Source organism: Panthera leo, chromosome B2 (assembly GCF_018350215.1).
Source record: "Panthera leo isolate Ple1 chromosome B2, P.leo_Ple1_pat1.1, whole genome shotgun sequence".
In the NCBI taxonomy this organism is placed as follows: domain Eukaryota; kingdom Metazoa; phylum Chordata; class Mammalia; order Carnivora; family Felidae; genus Panthera; species Panthera leo.
In genome coordinates, this window is record NC_056683.1 from 143283659 (window position 1) to 143301383 (window position 17725).

The 17725-nt window shown below is 54.1% G+C and overlaps 1 protein-coding gene across 2 annotated transcripts in view; it reads left to right on the forward strand.

The window, feature by feature from the left end:
- Nucleotides 1-17725, forward strand: part of IGF2R (insulin like growth factor 2 receptor) — a 103824-nt gene that overhangs the window by 65861 nt on the left and 20238 nt on the right. For both annotated transcript variants that reach the window (XM_042940224.1, XM_042940225.1), the window contains exons 21-35: nt 633-734; nt 2821-3016; nt 4334-4504; nt 5052-5195; nt 5279-5454; nt 5734-5821; nt 6300-6515; nt 7376-7506; nt 7758-7855; nt 10070-10206; nt 11015-11205; nt 12707-12833; nt 14903-15022; nt 15336-15592; nt 15931-16149. In XM_042940224.1, coding sequence (XP_042796158.1) covers nt 633-734; nt 2821-3016; nt 4334-4504; nt 5052-5195; nt 5279-5454; nt 5734-5821; nt 6300-6515; nt 7376-7506; nt 7758-7855; nt 10070-10206; nt 11015-11205; nt 12707-12833; nt 14903-15022; nt 15336-15592; nt 15931-16149 — 2373 coding nt within the window. The remainder of the gene's footprint in view (nt 1-632; nt 735-2820; nt 3017-4333; nt 4505-5051; nt 5196-5278; nt 5455-5733; nt 5822-6299; nt 6516-7375; nt 7507-7757; nt 7856-10069; nt 10207-11014; nt 11206-12706; nt 12834-14902; nt 15023-15335; nt 15593-15930; nt 16150-17725) is intronic.

The window sequence follows — 17725 nt, forward strand, 5'->3', positions numbered from 1 at the left end:
CGAAGGTTCCCACAGGGTCCTGGGCCTGTGGTGCCGGGGAAGGGTAGGGATGGTGGGATGCCGCCCTGCGTCCTCGGTCATGCTCTCTGGGGTTGGGACCGCTGATGCTTCCCCTGAACTGGCAGACTGTGCAGAAGAAAGACGTGGGGGGAGGGTACGGTTTATGACGTCTCCTAGAGGAGAAGGGATGGCGAGGTACCTCATCGTGCCTCCCGTTATCATGGTCTTTAAGTGAATGCCTGAAATAGAAAAAGGAACATTTAAACCAACTTCCTAAAGGTTTTCTTTTTCTTTTTTTAAATTATTTATGGGTTACGTATGGTTTCTAACAACTTTTCCCTCGAGGGTCAGCGGTGGTCTCCTTATTTAGGTAAATATCGTAGCCTTGAGAGCTTTCAGGTAAGTTTAATATTTGTCAGCCTGGTATCACACCTGGGCAGACCGCAGGGGCCGTATCTGAAGGGGCTGGTGCGGACAGATGCATGGGGCTGCTTTTCTGACAGGGGTTTCAGGTCAGTGGAGAAGCACATGTTTTGTGAGGTCCATACACGCAGGTTTGCGAGGACGCTCTGTATTGGCCGTGTTCTCGTGGGATTGGTTTGAATGTATCTCTTCCCCTGTTGTTTCTGCAGGCCTGTTCTATAAGGGACCCGAACAGTGGGTTTGTGTTTGATCTTAACCCATTGAACGATACCAAAGGATACACGATCTCAGGCATTGGAAAGACTTTTGTGGTAAGAGTTACATGATGAATTTCTAGTTTGCTTTGAAACAAGGAGAACGTGCGTGTAAGTCATTTGCCTCTGGTGCGTGCTGGTGGCAGGTGTCTTTAGGAATGGTCCAGGGCACTGTGATGGCAGCCGTTACCCAGGAAGAGGTGAAAGAATCCAGATTTGAGGGGAGAGGGAGGTAAAACTTCCACTCACTGCTGTAGTGCAGACATGAGGGTGACATTTTTCAGAAAAGAAATTCTTAATCTGTTGCTGTGTGTCTAGAGAAGTGGTCCTAGGCCAGCAGCATTGGTGTCACCCCGGAATTTGTTAGAAATATAAATTCTTGTGGGGTGGGTTCATCAGTTTCTTTTAACCAACTGCCAGGTGATTCTGATGCCCACTGGAGTCTGAGAACCACCAGTCAGGAGGAAATGGTACTTACATTACCCTATAAAAGGGAAACAACCTGGGGTGGCTGTGTTCTGGATTCTTCTGAGAGCACTTCCTTCAGTGATAGTCCTGATATTCTGTCCGGAGCAGCAAGGTGGAAAACCTCCACGTAATGCTGTTCTGTTATGAACTAAGCATTGCTGGAAAGAAAGAACACACGCATATGTGTATATATATACACGCATATATGTATACGTATGTGTGTATATACACGTATATATATGTTAGCTTGTGTATATGTATATGTGTACATAGATATATTTGTTTAAGTTTTTGCAGCACAGCCACATGGGAAGGAGAGAATACCCTTTGAGAACAGGAAGTTGGGATAAGAATGTCTTACGTGAATTTGACACAAGAGGGGAATTTGTCGGTGTAGAAGAGCATACAGCTTGTCCCACAGGCTGGGGGGATACCCGAACAGGGTTTGTCCCTCAGCAGTACTTTGGCTGGTCATCTACCCACCTGCAGTCCCCACACTGCTGCTACAGAGTTCAGTTTATAATAGGTTTATAATAGGTGTGAGTATATGTGGCCACCTGTAAGTGTGAGAAGCAGACAAGAACGTTGTCGACCCACATAGAGGACACGCTGGAAGATAGTAACCCTTATAAAGAACACACTAGAAGCAGCCCAGAGAGCCTCTGCCTTGTGTGCGCCAGCAGGGGCATTGGGTGGTGCCAGCTGTGTCTGGGCTCCTGGGTGCCACCAGGAGAACCATCTGCTTAGGCCAGCGCCACCCACCAGCCGACTGCCCGGCTTTGTCCCCTTGCCACCCGGTCCTCCCGGGCTCGGTGGCCCCCGGATATGCCCAGCGGCCTCCCCACACTGCTGAAGCTGCCGACATCTCCGAGGGTGCCTGAACACCCCCGATCAGAGGGGCCTACAGATGCAGGCCCGCAGGACAGCCGGTGCCCACAGCCTGGCAGAGCAAGCCCAAGCTTCTCTCAGCTCTGTGGTTCACTTGCAGGCAAGTCCACGGAAAGGAAAGGGAACCTACATCCAAATTTCGTTAACCACGGCCTCCCGCACATGGCCCGCACGGCTGCTGAGCACCTGCGTTGGCTGTAGTCCCGATGGGCCGTTTCCCGAGTAGGAAGCTTTGGTCTTTTAAGAAAAGCTGACCTTGATTTTGTACACGTTGTCCGTGAACACTTAACAGATGTAGAGAAGTCTTTCCTTTCTGCGTCTTTGTACCACAGAACATATTTAGCTTCATTTGCATGATAGAATGATACCGGTGTCTTTAAGAAGTACAGGGGATGTTTGCTCCTGGTTCCTTGTAACTGACATTTCAACTGTACACAGTTTCTCTAATACTGAAAATGGTGTCATAGTCTGCTCTACGTACATGTTCCCTCTTGTAGATGGGGCATTGTTCTATGCAATGCATCTTTGGCATTTAGAGATACGGGGCTGTGTAAATAAATATGTGATTATTATTCCCTAGAAGCAATTTATGCGTGTTGCCATTTGGATTTTGAATTTTGCATTTTGCATTGTGTACTAACTTCTGGATTTAAGTGCCCAAACGTGTAAATTGGTAACTTGAATAGTAACTAGTTAACCTCTCAGGGTTTGAGTTGCTTGGGCTCTTGTTTGTGCTGAGTTACGTGGCCTATGTTAAGGCGTGTGGCTCTTGCTGTCCGGCCTGCAGTTCAACGTGTGTGGCACAATGCCAGCCTGTGGCACCTTCGATGGAAAACCAGCCTCTGGCTGTGAGGCGGAAACCGAGACAAAAGACCTGAAGAATCTGAAGCCAGAAAGGCAGGTTGGACTCGAGAAAACCCTCCAGCTGTCCACCGAGGGCTTTATAACTCTGACCTACAAGGGGCCTCTTTACCCTTCCACAGGTGAGCTCAGAACCAGGTTATTTTTGCCACTAACGCGTGTCCTGGTGGCTCTGTGCGTGTCTGTGAACCTCCTGAGCGTGTAGGGTACGCGACCATGCAGCCCTCCCCTGCCCTCCAGCCTCTGGGCCATGGCATCGCCCACACGAGTCCTCTGTGCTCTGCCAGGCCCCTCGCGTGTGATCCTGTTAAGTGTCTGGACCACACTGTTGACGGTCCCTGTGCCTGTCCTTCCCCCAGGCTCCTAACGTTAGGCCCCTTGGCGGTTCTGGGATGTAAAGCTGCGTGACCTCAGTCTTGTCATGTAGCCTCTTTGCTTCGGTCTCCTCCTGTCTCAGATGGGGATGATGACATTACCTGCCACTCTGTGGATGGCTGCAGGAGATGACGTGCTGGTGGCTGTGGGGTCTTCACCCATTGCGGCCGCTGGGCCTGCACGCTTCCTCGGTCCCCCTCGCTGGAGGAGCCCTTTGGTGGTCGTCCTGTTTTTGCCCTCGCCCGCCCTCCACCCCCGAGCGCTCTGTTCAACAGAGTGATGGTTCACGTGTTTAGATCGTGCCATTCCCAGCCACGTGCACCCAGACTAGAGGCCAGTGCTGTCACAGAGGCTGTGGGACGGGATCCCCACTTCTTGCTCAGTCCTGCCGACCTCCTGCTTCTGAAACCATTGAGACTCCCTCTCACCCACCCTCCCCTCCTGAGCTTCTGTCTCTGCTCTTGCCCCTGCCCAAGGTGCCCCCCCCTTAAGATGGCCCTGGGGTCCCTTTCTTCACCTTCTTCGTGCATCAGCTCAGGTGTCCCTTTCCCAAGTGAGGCCAGCCCCCTCCTTAAAACCCCCACCACCTGGGGGTCTCTCATGTCTGGGCCTGCTGCATTTTCCTTCCATCAACTTCCCGCTGTCTGGCGAGCCCTAGACTGCATTCCACGTGCTTCGTGTTGGGGCCGCCGGGCTGGAGTGTAAGCTCCTGGGAGGGCAGGGATCGCTTCTGGTTCTGTCACTCCTGCGTGTGGTAGGAACTTAGCGAGTGGTGTTGAATAAGCCGGTGATGTTAGCTAGCGTTGGGGTTGAGGAAAGGATGTTGCATGTGCATATTTTCTAGAATATGAGACCGCAGGACTGTCAGGCTCACTCTGTAAACCCGTCGTCGTGTGGGTCACTGTGGCAGTGAACACGGCCATTCTGTAGTTGACATCAGCCCCCTTGAGACAGACCCGGTGCTGTGATGTCATCGTTTTACAGGGTGGCTGTGAGGTTTGTTCCCAGTGGGGGCATTGTCCCGTTGCTCTGTTTCTTAAAACCTGGCCTCCCTTGTTCCCCAGGGACTGCTGATGCTTTTATCATCCGCTTTGTTTGCAACGATGATGCCTACCCAGGAATCCCCAAGTTCCTGCATCAGGACATTGACTCTGGCCGGGGAATCCGAGATACTTTCTTTGAGTTTGAGACCGCACTGGCCTGCGTCCCTTCTCCAGTGGATTGCCAGGTCACGGGTAAGGCCGAGAGGACCAGGATCAAGGGTGTGTGTATGTGTGCGTAAGTGTAATCACGTGTGCGTGTGTGGTGTGTTTTATAGGCAGCATGTTTGTGTTCTGTGCTTCTTTGATACCCACACTTGCGGTGTTTCTCTGAAAGAGAACCTGGGTATGTAATTAAGAGTTTTAAGCTACGTTTTGTAATCAGAAGCTGCTCATGAACAGAAGAAAACGCAGGGGAAGAAAGTAAAATACATTCAGAGCTTCTTGCTTGAGGACCTAAAAGGCATTAAAGCCCTGTGAGCTGAGCAGTGTCCCCAGGACGCCTCGTGCTCTGCGGGGTCCCTGCACCTCCACGTCAGTGGTACTTTGTTGTGAACGGCAGTTCCGAGGGCCAGAGCCAGCGTATGTGTGTAGGAAAAGCCTCGTAGCTTCCTGGGGCCCTTCTCATTCCTTAGTAACGACGTCAAGTTCGTGCATCATCAGTCTTCAGCCAGGGTGTGTGCCCGAGTGCTAACGCTGGCAAGAGAGCAGGGGGTAGCTCGTGTGTTTCCGTGTATTTCAGACCTCGCTGGAAACGAGTACGATCTAAGCGGCTTAAGCCAAGTCAGGAAGCCCTGGGCGGCTGTAGACACCTCCGCGGATGGAAGAAAGAGAACTTTCTATTTGAGCGTTTGCACTCCCCTCCCTTATATTCCCGAATGTCATGGTGAGTAGTGAGCATTTGACTCGAGTCGCATCTGCCTTCCTGCTGTCCCTCACCCCAGACGGACGAACTCCCGGCTCTTTCAGGCAGCGCAGTGGGGTCTTGCCTGGTATCAGAAGACAACAGCCAGAACCTGGGCGTGGTACAGATCAGCCCTCAGGCCGCAGCCAACGGGTCTCTGAGTATCGTCTACGTCAATGGCGACAGGTGTGGGAACCAGCGCTTCTCGACCAGGATAATGTTCGAGTGTGCGCAGACTTCGGTGCGTGAGCTCGTCAGGGAGGACTGGGCCTGCTTGTCAGTGGCTCCGTTTCCTGTTTCCCTTCAGCCTCTGAACCTTCTCTCTGATTTCCCCCTTGGCTGTGTTTTCATGGGTTGTAGGCCTTCGGTAGCATTTGACTAGAACCGTTTTTCTCCGGGTCTTAACACGTTTAATAAGGCTCATGTATTTTTCTCATGGAGATTGAAGGTTGGATATTAATTGTGGCTATCTTTGACTTAAAAAAAAGATAAAAACAGAAGTTGTTGGTTTCTGTTATAGGGATCACCAACATTTCAGCTTCTGGATGATTGTGAGTACGTGTTCATCTGGAGAACGGTGGAAGCCTGTCCTGTCGTCAGAGTGGAAGGTAAGACCTGGGGCCCGGCTCACTGATGCTGCAAAGGGATGAAGGGGCAGACATTCCAGCCAGCATCTGGGTACAAAACCCCGTAGTGATGGCCACACGCCCGGTCGTGAGATGCTTGTTAGTAGATGGATAATTTCTTATCCTAGAGTTTTTTACTCCGCTGCCTTGCCAACTTTACCAGGGACATCTTCCCTGACCTACTCGGAGTGACGGCTTATTGGCTTCTCACCTGTGAGAACCGTAACTTGAGGTTTTGTGTGGTTAAGTGGACCTTCACCCTGTGACCCAGGCTTTTCTAGAACGCTGTTTGACAGGCAGTTTGCGTAATGTTACAAGCACGATGGGATGATGTGGAAATGGCATCTAATGCTTATTGTAAGACCGTATTCACGTGATTAAAAACTGTAAGAGTTTTTGCCCGAGAGAGTGAGTGTGTGTGCAACTGCAATGGTCCTTCGCTTCCCGTGTGTTCTTGAAGGAGACAACTGTGAGGTGAAGGACCCAAGACATGGCAACTTGTACGACCTGAAGCCTCTGGCCGTCAATGACACGGTCGTGAGTGCTGGGGAGTACACCTATTATTTCCGGGTCTGTGGAAAGCTGTCCTCAGACGTCTGCTCTACGGATGACAAGTCCAAGGTGATCTCATCGTGTCAGGAAAAGCGGGGAGCCCTGGGATTTCACAAAGTGGCAGGTACCGTGGGTTTTTCTTACGCTTTTGTGCAAGAACGGAATCGCGTATTAAGGTTCATGCTGAAGGTTTCTTCTTTCCAGAGTAGGAAGAAAGCTGCCTTTGGGTGAAATACTCACGTTTCTGATTTCACTTGATTTTCTTAAGCAGAATGCATCGTGACACATGTGGCTAGAGCTTATTTTGTTCTTACTTAGCAATTCCAGCTGTCGATTCTTTATTGCAACCCAGGGGCACGCTGAAGTAGCCAGTACTTTCTAGAATCAAGTTAGCGGAGATGCGTTTAGTATAGGGTGTGGCTATAACTTACAGGGTAGGCCGTTGGTCATGATGCCGTCTCAGCAGCTGCGCAGGTAATACTAGTTTGAGAACTTTTAAATAGGAGTAGCTGGGGTGCCTGGGTGGCTCAGTCGGTTGAATGTCCGACTTCAGATCATGGTGTCACTTGTGAGTTCGAGCCCCACATAGGGCTCTGTTCTGTCAGCCTCTTCATATCCTCTGTCACCCCCTCTCTGCCCCTCCTCTGCTTACACGCTTGCTCTCTCTCAAATCATAAAAAAAAAAAAAAAAAAAGAAGAAGAAGAAGTATGCGACGTGGTGGTGAGTGCGTGGGCAGCCCCTAGGGCCATCCTCTTAGTGATGAGAGCCTGTGCTGCTTGTGCCCACCATGAGACCAGACTACTGTAACCGTGGACAAGAGGAGGCCGGGTTTTATTCCTCCTGCGGGGCAGTGGGGCAGGGAGTAGGCTCCGGTGCTGGGAGGCCAGACACACGTGCTCTTGTGGCGATTTCTTTGGGGGACGTGACGTGGCCGGGAGACTTTGGGCCCCGAACCTTGTTTTAATCTGGTCATTTCCGAACAGGCCTCCTCACTCAGAAGCTGACTTATGAGAACGGCTTGTTGAAAATGAACTACACCGGGGGGGACACTTGCCACAAGGTGTACCAGCGCTCCACAACCATCTTCTTCTACTGCGACCGTAGCACGGAGAGGGTGAGTGTGGTCACGGCCCACGGGCGTGGCTGCCCCGCTCTTCGAGAGATGCCTCCGCTCCGGCGTTTCAGAGGCCCCTGGTCAGCTGACCGCAAATGCAGTAGTTACGGAAGATGGGTCGAGACCTTGATCAGCGTGTATGCATTTTAACGGACATCACCTCCTTCACTATTTCCATTCTGAAGATTCAAAGTGTGATAAACTGCGTGAAGTGTCCCACGTGACATATATGTCGCTCTTCCCTTTTCCAGCCGGTATTTCTCAGGGAGACCTCGGATTGCTCCTACGTGTTCGAGTGGCGAACGCAGTATGCCTGCGCACCTTTTGACGTGACCGAGTGTTCATTCAAGTAAGTCTGCGCGTCTCTTGACTCCTTTGGACAGGCTGGTGAACTGCGCGCAGTTTTAACAGTTCACGGTCAGGGGACAGGGTGTTGGCTTAGGTGGTTTCTCCAAGCCTTCATTTCTTCATATTCGAACAAGTACTTGGATCAGGTTAACTCCTGAACCCTTCACAGCTTTGGGTTTCGGTGATTATTTTGTGCTAAGATGCGTACAGGGAAGTGATTGCGAACTGGAACAGAAGAAAAACCTTGCGCGATTCATGGTGTGAGTGGAGTAGAGTGAGCGGGACGTCACCTGGCCTGTGCTCCACCCTGGCACGCTGCTTGTGTGGCGGGGAGAAGGCGTGGAGAGGACAAGGGCGGAGGTGCAGAGGCCGGGGCGTTGGAGACAGTCGGGGGTGCCCAGACAGCAGGTTCTCAGGGGCTGTCAGGGGCTCTTTTGATCTCTGTCGCCTGTGGCTCCTGGGACTGGGTGACTGGCAGCTCCTGAGGTGAAGTAGAGGCCTCTACTGTGTGTGCATTTCAGCGGTTGCCCTTGGAACTATTGCAAAATAGGCATCTCGTGTCCCGTCCCTGGAGGTTTCATCTGTGGTTCTCAACGGTTGGGGGACGTGCTGTCACTTCTGCTCTGTGATGATCCACCTGAAAAGGGTCACAGACTTACAGCATCCAGCCCTAGGGGAAAGTGTAGTCATTTCCATGTTTTCCTTCCCTGTTTTGCTGTGTTCTCTCATTTTGTCTGGGTAAAGTGACAACTTTTTAAGTTTTAGTCATGTGGGAAAGCATACCTTCAGTAATATGTGTTTAGCGACTTTGAATCAGAATTTGTTTTGTAATGTTACCTTTTCCAACTAATGTTTCTTAAGCATTTTCACATGAAACAAATGCATTCCTCATTTCTAATGGGCACGAACTATCCTTCTGATAGGACTAATTCATTCAACTATTCTCTTTGTGCCACCAGAGACTGTTTTCTGCTTTCTGAGATTTGTGTACAAAGAGTCTTATTTTTGTGCATGAGACCTTTCCCACCAAATATATTTATGCTCAGTTTTTACTTTTATTATTTTTTTGTTTATTTCGAAAGAGCGACAGTGCATGAGCGTGGGAGGGGCAGAGAGAGGGGGGGAGAGAGAGAATCCCAGGCAGGCTCTGTGTTATTAGTGCAGAGCCCAACGCGGGGCTTGGTCCCACGCACCGTGAGATCGTGGCCTGAGCTGAGACCAAGAGCCAGACGCTCAACCAGCTGAGCCACCCAGCTGCCCCAATGCACAATTTTTAAGAGAATTAATGAAATCAAAGGAAAACGGAATCACCGGTTAAAATGGAAGTTTATACGTGCATATTGTAATGAATTTATAGGAGCGCAAACATGTGTAAAAGGAGGTCACCTTGTCAATAAGGTTTTCTCTGACCGTGCCATCTAAAACCTCAGCCTTTCTCTGCCACCGGCCCCAAACCTCACATCGCCCTTCCCTGCCTCATTTTTCTCTTTGGCTTTAATTGCCATCTGATATACTGTGTACTTAAAGAAAATTTTTTTTTAATTCTATTTATCGTGTTTTCCTTCTACTGGTAATTTCTGTGTCATAAGACAGGTGGTTTTCATCCATTTTGCTCAGCACAGTACCCTCAGTTTTAGCACCTGTCTTTTGAACGAATGAATGAATGCTTCCATTCTCTTATCTCCTGAGTCCTTATCAAGTGCCATCTGTGACCGCGTCTCTGTCTTCACCCAGACCTGGTGTGTCCCAGGGACAGAGCGTGTGTCTTGCTCACCATTAACACTGCACCGGTGTGGGGCTGGCCCTCAGTAACAGTTCTATTTGGGATTTGTGTAGTAAGTAAACGTTCAGCCCGAGAAGTGTCGACACCAGTTCATTTTTATTTCAGTGGCCGTTGGTCTCCTTGGGGTCCAACAGCAGGTAGCTGGCCCCGAGGGAGCTTTGAGTGGCCTGCTCTTTGCTCTTGTCCTCTCACCGGCTTGAGCGTGGGGAGCACTTCTCAGGCTTGATCTCTGCTCTTTTCTGGGTGAATACAGACTTTTGCTGAACGAGGTGGTGGGAGAGGTCCAGTGTGAAGTTCTGTCCCGGGGTGAGATCGGAGTCCTGGGACGTCAGCCACAGACTGCACCTTGAATCCTTGGTCCTTTCCAGACCGAGTGCTCGGTGCGCACCCTGAATACACGTGAGCCTAATGGCAGCGCTCTCTTCCCTCCAGAGACAGGGCTGGCAACAGCTTCGACCTCTCGTCGCTGGCAAGGTACAGTGACAACTGGGAAGCCGTCACGAGGACAGGGGCCACTGAGCACTACCTCATCAACGTTTGCAAGTCTCTGTCTCCCCAGGCTGGCTCGGGTGAGAGAGGACTCTTGGTGGGCTGTTGGCCTGTGGTCAGTTTGGGGGAAGATCAAGTGGGAGCAAGATTCTTTGAAAGTGCATCCCCCTTGACATCACGCGAGTGCTTTGGCCATGGGGCGGCAGGAGGAATTATTTAAGGGCTAATGACTGATCCCTGGGGTGGTCCAGGATAAATCAGCATTGGAGACTCTGCTGGGAACACTGATCGTGAAGGGTTAGAGGTAGGTGGAGATGGTCATGGTGGCGGGTATTTCCTAGCAGGGTAGGAGACACAGGGTGTGAAACAGAGATCGGTGTGTGCTTTCTGTGTTTCTTGAGAGGAATGTGGGTGGGTGGTCCTTACATCTAAGGCCATGGGTCCCCTTCTCACTTTGTGTGGCTCCCAGTCCAGGAAGCGGGACTAGTTCTTTACCTGGGCGGATGGCACAGACATTTTGGGGACCGGGAAATTGGCAGGGTTCTTGGTAACTCTTAAAAATGGTATATGAGTGCCGGCTGTCAAAAATGTTCTGTTGGCTTCATGTAGGTAGTTCAGCTGCATCATATTTGGGGTTCAGAAATAATTTAGTCTGTTGAACCTTGGAATCTCCTTGCACCCCATGCCTCCCCCATTCCATCTATGGTAAAACAGCATTTAACTGAGAAGTCCTGTGATATCACTGTCGTGTCACTTACGTGAAAGAGAAAGAGCTATTCTGGAGTCACCGTTAGCATCAAATACGTGGCGTGTCTGACGTTACCTGCCTGATAAATTCTAGACGGGAGAATCACGGGAGGTAACTCTTACCTGTGTCTTGTCTCACAGAGCCATGCCCTCCGGAAGCGGCCGTGTGTCTCCTGGGCAGCTCCAAGCCCGTGAACCTCGGCCGGGTGAGGGACGGGCCGCAGTGGAAAGACGGCAGCACCGTCCTGAAGTACGTCGATGGGGACTTGTGTCCAGACCAGATTCGGAAAAAGTCGACCACCATCCGATTCACCTGCAGTGAGAGCCAAGTCGTAAGTGACACGGCTTTCTCAGTCCCTGGTGCTCTGCGGGCAGCGTGAATCCAAGGGCCAGTGAGACTGTCTTGTTGCCCTTGGGATGTGAGCAGAGGGGCCCAGGCTGCCCCCGCACGACAGTGGGTGCCGGCAGCCCTGCCCCAGCCCTGCGGCTCGTGGGGCACCTCTCTTCTCTGGCTTCTGGCATGCCTGACCTGGCATTTCTAGTTTCAGAGTTAGTTGGTTCTGTTTAAAGTGTGGTTTCCCCGAAGGTCCCCCAAAAGCTGTGGAGAAAACTAGTATTTGAGAGCCCGCCCTCTGTCTTCACGGACGTGGCTCGGGAGAAGCAGAAGGTTGGACAAAACTCTGTTCAGGGCAGCTCGCCCGCTTCCTGCCTGTGCAACTTGCTTGATTACTTAACCATCCTAAGCTGTTTACCCATTAATAACGTGAGCTATTCCCATCTTGCCAAACCGAAGCGAGCTGGAGGAGGTAAGAGGGTGCCACTCATCGTTGCCGGGGTGCGGTAGGGGCACGGCAGAGGGGGGCCGGCCTCGTTTCTGCCGACCGTGCCCGTCTCCGATGGGCTGCTGTGTGTAGGTAAGCAGGTGTGGGCTGAATGAACGGTTTCTCGGGACTGTTTCTCGCCACGGGAACGTCTCCACACGTGAGATTAAGATGAAGCCCCGTGTGCTGCTGTGTGAGACTAGGGTTGTAGCCAGTTTAGGAATAAGGACAGGCGGGACCAGCACACTCCGTGTTAGGACGGGGCGCCCGCTCTTTCCAGCTGTTTGGCCGGCAGCGATAGGAGCCGCCCAGGGAGTCCCAGGAGCCAGAGGTCGGCCCTCTTAAGGGAGCAGCAGCCGAGGCTTCCTCCTCAGGAAACTAGACATGTGAGCCACCGGGGCTGGACCCCCGGGCCCCGATAGATATTCTCAGCTCCGTAACCGGGCAGAGGCTCGGGGCAGAGAAGAGAGCTGATGGACGCGGGGTGGGGACGCGGGGGTGGCCCGCGAGGGGCTGTGCACGCGGTTGCCCAGGCCGTGCCCCGTGCTGCACGTGGGCTGTGGCCAGGCGGCAGAAGCGTTGGGATGCGCGGCGGGTGGGTAGAATAAGTGGCTCGTTCTTTGGCTTTTTCGCCTCCAGTAGCAGATTTTGAGGTCCTTTGCTTTTCACGATGTTATCAGCTATTTACTCTTTCCTGACGCACCGGAGCCCTGCGGGCCCCCTCGCCCGCCGAGGCTTCCGCCCTCCTTTCCAGCCCGAGCTGTGGGGAAGTGTCCGTGGGCGCCCTAGCGGATTTCCATTCCTGGGTCCGTCTCCCCTGCTCTGCACGTGTTAAGCCCCCGGCGAAACACCAGGAACGGGTCTCCACCCTTGGCTTCCCGAAATGTGCCCTCACCCCACGCAGACGCTGCCGCGCGTCCTGCGTGGTGCTGCGGAGAAGCTGCTGCTTGGCGTAGGTTGACGTCCTGTAGAAAACCTGCCCTGTTGGCAGCACTCTGTCCTTTGCTCGCAGAACTCCAGGCCCATGTTCATCAGCGCGGTGGAGGACTGTGAGTACACCTTCTCCTGGCCCACAGCCGCCGCCTGTCCTGTGAGGAGCAATGTGCACGACAACTGCCAGGTCACCAACCCTGCCACAGGTGAGGGACGCCGCCCGTCGGCCACCGGCCCCCACAGGGAGGGACGCCGCCCGTCGGCCACCTGCCCCCACAGGGAGGGACGCCGCCCGTCGGTCACCTACCTCCACAGGGAGGGACGCCGCCAGTCACCAACCCCCCCCCCCACAGGGAGGGATGCCACTTGTCACCTACCCCCATCGGGAGGGACACCACCCGTCAGTCACCTACCCCCACAGGGAGGGACGCCGCCCGTCGGCCACCTACCCCCACAGGGAGGGACGCCACCATTCGGTCACCTATCCCCACAGGGATGGACGCCACCAGTCAGTCACCTACCCCCACAGGGAGGGACGCTGCCTGTCGGTCACCTACCTCCACAGGGAGGGACGCCGCCAGTCACCAACCCCCCCACAGGGAGGGACGCCGCCATTCGGTCACCTACCCCCACAGGGAGGGACGACACCCGTCAGTCACCTGCCCCCACAGGGAGGGACGCCGCCAGTCGGTCACCTACCCCCACGGGGAGGGACACCGCCAGTCACCAACCCCCCCACAGGGAGGGATGCCGCTTGTCACCTACCCCCATCGGGAGGGACACCACCCGTCAGTCACCTACCCCCACAGGGAGGGACGCCGCCAGTCGGCCACCTACCCCCACAGGGAGGGACGCCGCCAGTCACCAACCCCCCCACAGGGAGGGATGCCGCTTGTCACCTACCCCCATCGGGAGGGACACCACCCGTCAGTCACCTACCCCCACAGGGAGGGACGCCGCCCGTCGGCCACCTACCCCCACAGGGAGGGACGCCACCATTCGGTCACCTATCCCCACAGGGATGGACGCCACCAGTCAGTCACCTACCCCCACAGGGAGGGACGCTGCCTGTCGGTCACCTACCTCCACAGGGAGGGACGCCGCCAGTCACCAACCCCCCCACAGGGAGGGACGCCGCCAGTCGGTCACCTACCCCCACAGGGAGGGACGACACCCGTCAGTCACCTGCCCCCACAGGGAGGGACGCCGCCAGTCGGTCACCTACCCCCACAGGGAGGGACACCGCCTGTCAGTCACCTACCCCCACAGGGAGGGACACCACCCATCGGTCACCTACCCCCACACGGAGGGACGCCGCCAGTCACCTACCCCCCCACAGGGAGGGACGCCGCCAGTCGGTCACCTACCCCCACAGGGAGGGACGCCGCCAATCACCAACCCCCCCACAGGGAGGGATGCCGCTTGTCACCTACCTCCATCGGGAGGGACACCACCCGTCAGTCACCTGCCCCCACAGGGAGGGACACTGCCCGTCAGTCACCTGCCCCCACAGGGAGGGATGACGCCCGTCAGTCACCTGCCCCCACAGGGAGGGATGCTGACAGTCACCCACCCCCACAATGAGGGACACTGCCAGTCACCAGTGCCCCGTAGCGAGGGACCCAACCTGAAGCCAGGGAGCCAGACAGCCTTGGGCAGCCGCATTCTGTCGTGTGCGTACCCGTTGGCGTCTGGGTCTCCCCCCCTTGGGTCTCCTCAGAGCTCTCCTTCGGTGAGGAGATCAGCCCCTCTCCCTGAGAGCCGTGCTGCGGTCCGTGACTCCTGTTTCCCAGGGTGCCAGTCACACCAGCTGTAGGCTTGCGGATTTGTCAGAGTCAGTCTCCTTGTTAACCTTCCAGTGGTAACGTGGGGACAGCTAGGAGGCCTCGACTGAATGTCCGTGCCTGGGCCCCAGAGAGGTGTGGGTTCATTGGCAGCGGGGGGGTGCCATCAGGTCCCCCCGCGTCCCACCACAACCCTACTGGCTGCTGTGGCCCAGCCCGGGGGGAGGAGGGGGAGGCTGTGGAGCCGCTGTCTTCCGGGTCAAGAGGAGCCATCCCATAAACTTGGGGACTGCAGCCTCATGATCTAGCCTAGCTGGCCAGGGGCACTTTCAGGGCCACGTCTGTGATTGAGGAGGGGGGCGGAGGGGACTCCTGGAGAGACGTCAGAAGCCCCGATGGCCACCGTGATGTGTGTGTGAGGATGCTGGCAGCGGGCCTCCTGAGTCCACGCGACCTGGCGTCACTGCGTCCGTCCCCTCTCTCCCTCGTAGGACATCTGTTTGACCTGAGCTCTTTAAGTGGCAAATCCGGGTACACGGCCGCATACAGCGAGAAGGGGCTCGTGTACATCAGCGTGTGCGGGGAGAACGAGAACTGCTCTCCTGGCGTGGGTAAGTGCCGCGGCCTCCCGCTGTGGCCCGGCTGTCCCTGCCCGGAGGTTGTCCCGACCTCTGCACTCCTGTGCCGGAAGAGAGGAGTAGATCCGAAGGTCGATCACCTTCTCTGCCGTAACAGTCCGCTCACGTGGGGGAAACGCGTGGCCACGTGAAGAGACGTGACACCTGTCGAAACCACATTGGACGCTCAGAATTCTGAGCGTTAGCTCCGATTTAAGCATCTGCATTTGCAGAAAGCGGTCCTCGGAAGGCCAGTCATGTGAATCCCTAATGGTGTGTTTTTCTTCCCCCTCTGCGTCCGGTGCAGGGGCCTGCTTTGGGCAGACCAGGATCAGCGTGGGCAAGGCGAACAAGAGGCTGACGTACGCGGACCAGGTCTTACAGCTGGTGTACGAGGACGGGTCGCCCTGTCCGTCCAAATCCGGCCTCACCTACAAGAGCGTCATCAGCTTCGTGTGCAGGCCTGAGGCCGGGCCCACCAACCGGCCCATGCTTATCTCTCTCGACAAGCAGACGTGCACGCTCTTCTTTTCCTGGCACACGCCTCTGGCCTGCGAGCAGGTGGTGAGTCTGGGGCTGGGCACGTGTGGCCTCTGAGAAGTGCCTGCCTGACGCCTGGGGCTGCCTGCAGCCCGGGGGACCCCGGTTCTGTCACGAGTGCCACTGCAGCTCACCGACCCCCGGCCCCCCCCCCACCCATGGGTACCCAGCATCTTTTATCCAGCCGTGGTCGTCGCGACAGTGAACGGTTGAAGGTGCCCAGTGTTCTATAACCGAGAATTCGGGGACATCCATCCATATTTCATGCTTTTTCTGTTCAGTTTTTAAATTCCCGTGGGTAACTGAGTGGAGATTAGGAGAATGTCACTGTAGACTCCAGCGAGGTCTTCCCTGTGTGACAGACGGAATGTTCTGTGAGGAACGGAAGCTCCATTATTGACCTGTCCCCACTCATCCACCGTACGGGGGGCTACGAGGCGTATGACGAGAGCGAGGACGACACCTCTGACACCGGCCCCGATTTCTACATCAACATCTGCCAGCCTCTGAACCCCATGCACGGGGTGGCTTGTCCTGCCGGGGCAGCTGTGTGCAAGGTTCCCGTTGACGGTGCCCCCATAGTGAGTATGGGAAACTCAAGGTGGAGACAAGCTTTGCGAGAGTTTTAACCATAACTGCCGCGTCGTGTTTCTTGCGTTCAGTGGAGGGTTACGCAGAAAGAATGGAGAGATGAGCTGGGGCTGTGTGTGTTCTGGGACCAGCAGGGGAAGAGTGATGTCAGGATTTGGGCACTGAGCTGGCGGCTGCTGACCGCGGCCAGAGAGTCTCTGAGCTGTGGGAAGACAGCGTGAACGCGGGGATACACGGGCTGCTCATATCGTGTTGGGAGTCTCCGGGTTGACCCTGGTCCAGAAACTTTTATGTAAAGTGGCAAGAAAGAACACGGAGAAGGCGTGGCTTCTTTCTTTGAAGTGCACGTCTTGTGTGAAGCACGTGCTTATGACCTGTGAGTGCTTTTTTTGGAAGATGAATTATTCAGGGCAAGAGCAGATTTGCTAATTGCTGGATACCACCCTGCCTTGAAAGTTTTGGTCTCGAACTAGCCCTTTTTAGTATTGCTTTGGCTTTTAAAAAATTATTTGCATGAATTATCTTCAGGTTTTATCAAATCCTTGCTGCCTTTTTTGGTGCTTGTTTATTTTTGAGAGAGAACAAGTGGGAGATGGGCAGAGAGAGAGGGAGACAGAGAATCCCAAGTAGGCTCCGTGCTGTCAGCACAGAGCCCGACACGGGGCTCAAACTCACAAACTCTGAGATTATGACCTGAGCCAAAATCAAGAGTCGAACACTCAACTGACTGAGCCACCCAGGAGCCCTTATTGTACATTTTTTTTTTATTTGAGATGCATCTCAAAAGGGTCAATTTCTATACTTTTATCTGTATGCTTTACATAGTCCTGTTGTAAGATACATAAATGTCCTTTTAAAAATGGATAGTATCTGCAGCATTTGGGAAGAAATGTCGGGAGTGGGTGGGGGAAATTGGCCATGATACGAATTTAACACAAAGTCCGTAGCTCTGTGAGAAACGTTGGGCCTGGGTGAACCAAATCTTAGATCGGTACAGATCGGTACCCTTGTGTGAATCACTTTCTGAGAGGTCGGATTTGCTGTGTTTTCCTGCTTGGCTACCCTTTTTCAGATATTAAAAATTGTGGTAAGTTCTCTACGTGGAGCAGGAGTTGTGGCCTGAATGTGCTCCATGGTGGCGAACGAGAGCATCGTGGCTCGCTCACACACTCATCACGCACGTGCACACCGTTCCTGGCTGTTCAGCTTTCCTTCATTCATGTGTTTATTTGCTCAGAACTATTTATTGAGCAGCCAGTGTGTGTCAGATGCTGTGCTAAGCAGTATCGTGTCATGGGGCACACTCCTGTGCCCTCCCCGAGGACGTACTGAGGGGCACTGCCGAGGAAACGGGCAATCCCAGTGAAGTGGTGGGCATGAGATGAGCCAGCTGGGGGCAGAGATGTGGGTTCCTGCCTTATACCATCAGGTGATAGAAGACGGTGCAGCATTCTTGATTTGACTGGAGAGAGAAATTCTTGTTGCCTGGAGTCTTTGAAAATTGACCGTGATTAGAAGTAGAATCGTCGTGGGGCACCTGGGTGGCTCTGTTGCTTGGGTGTCTGA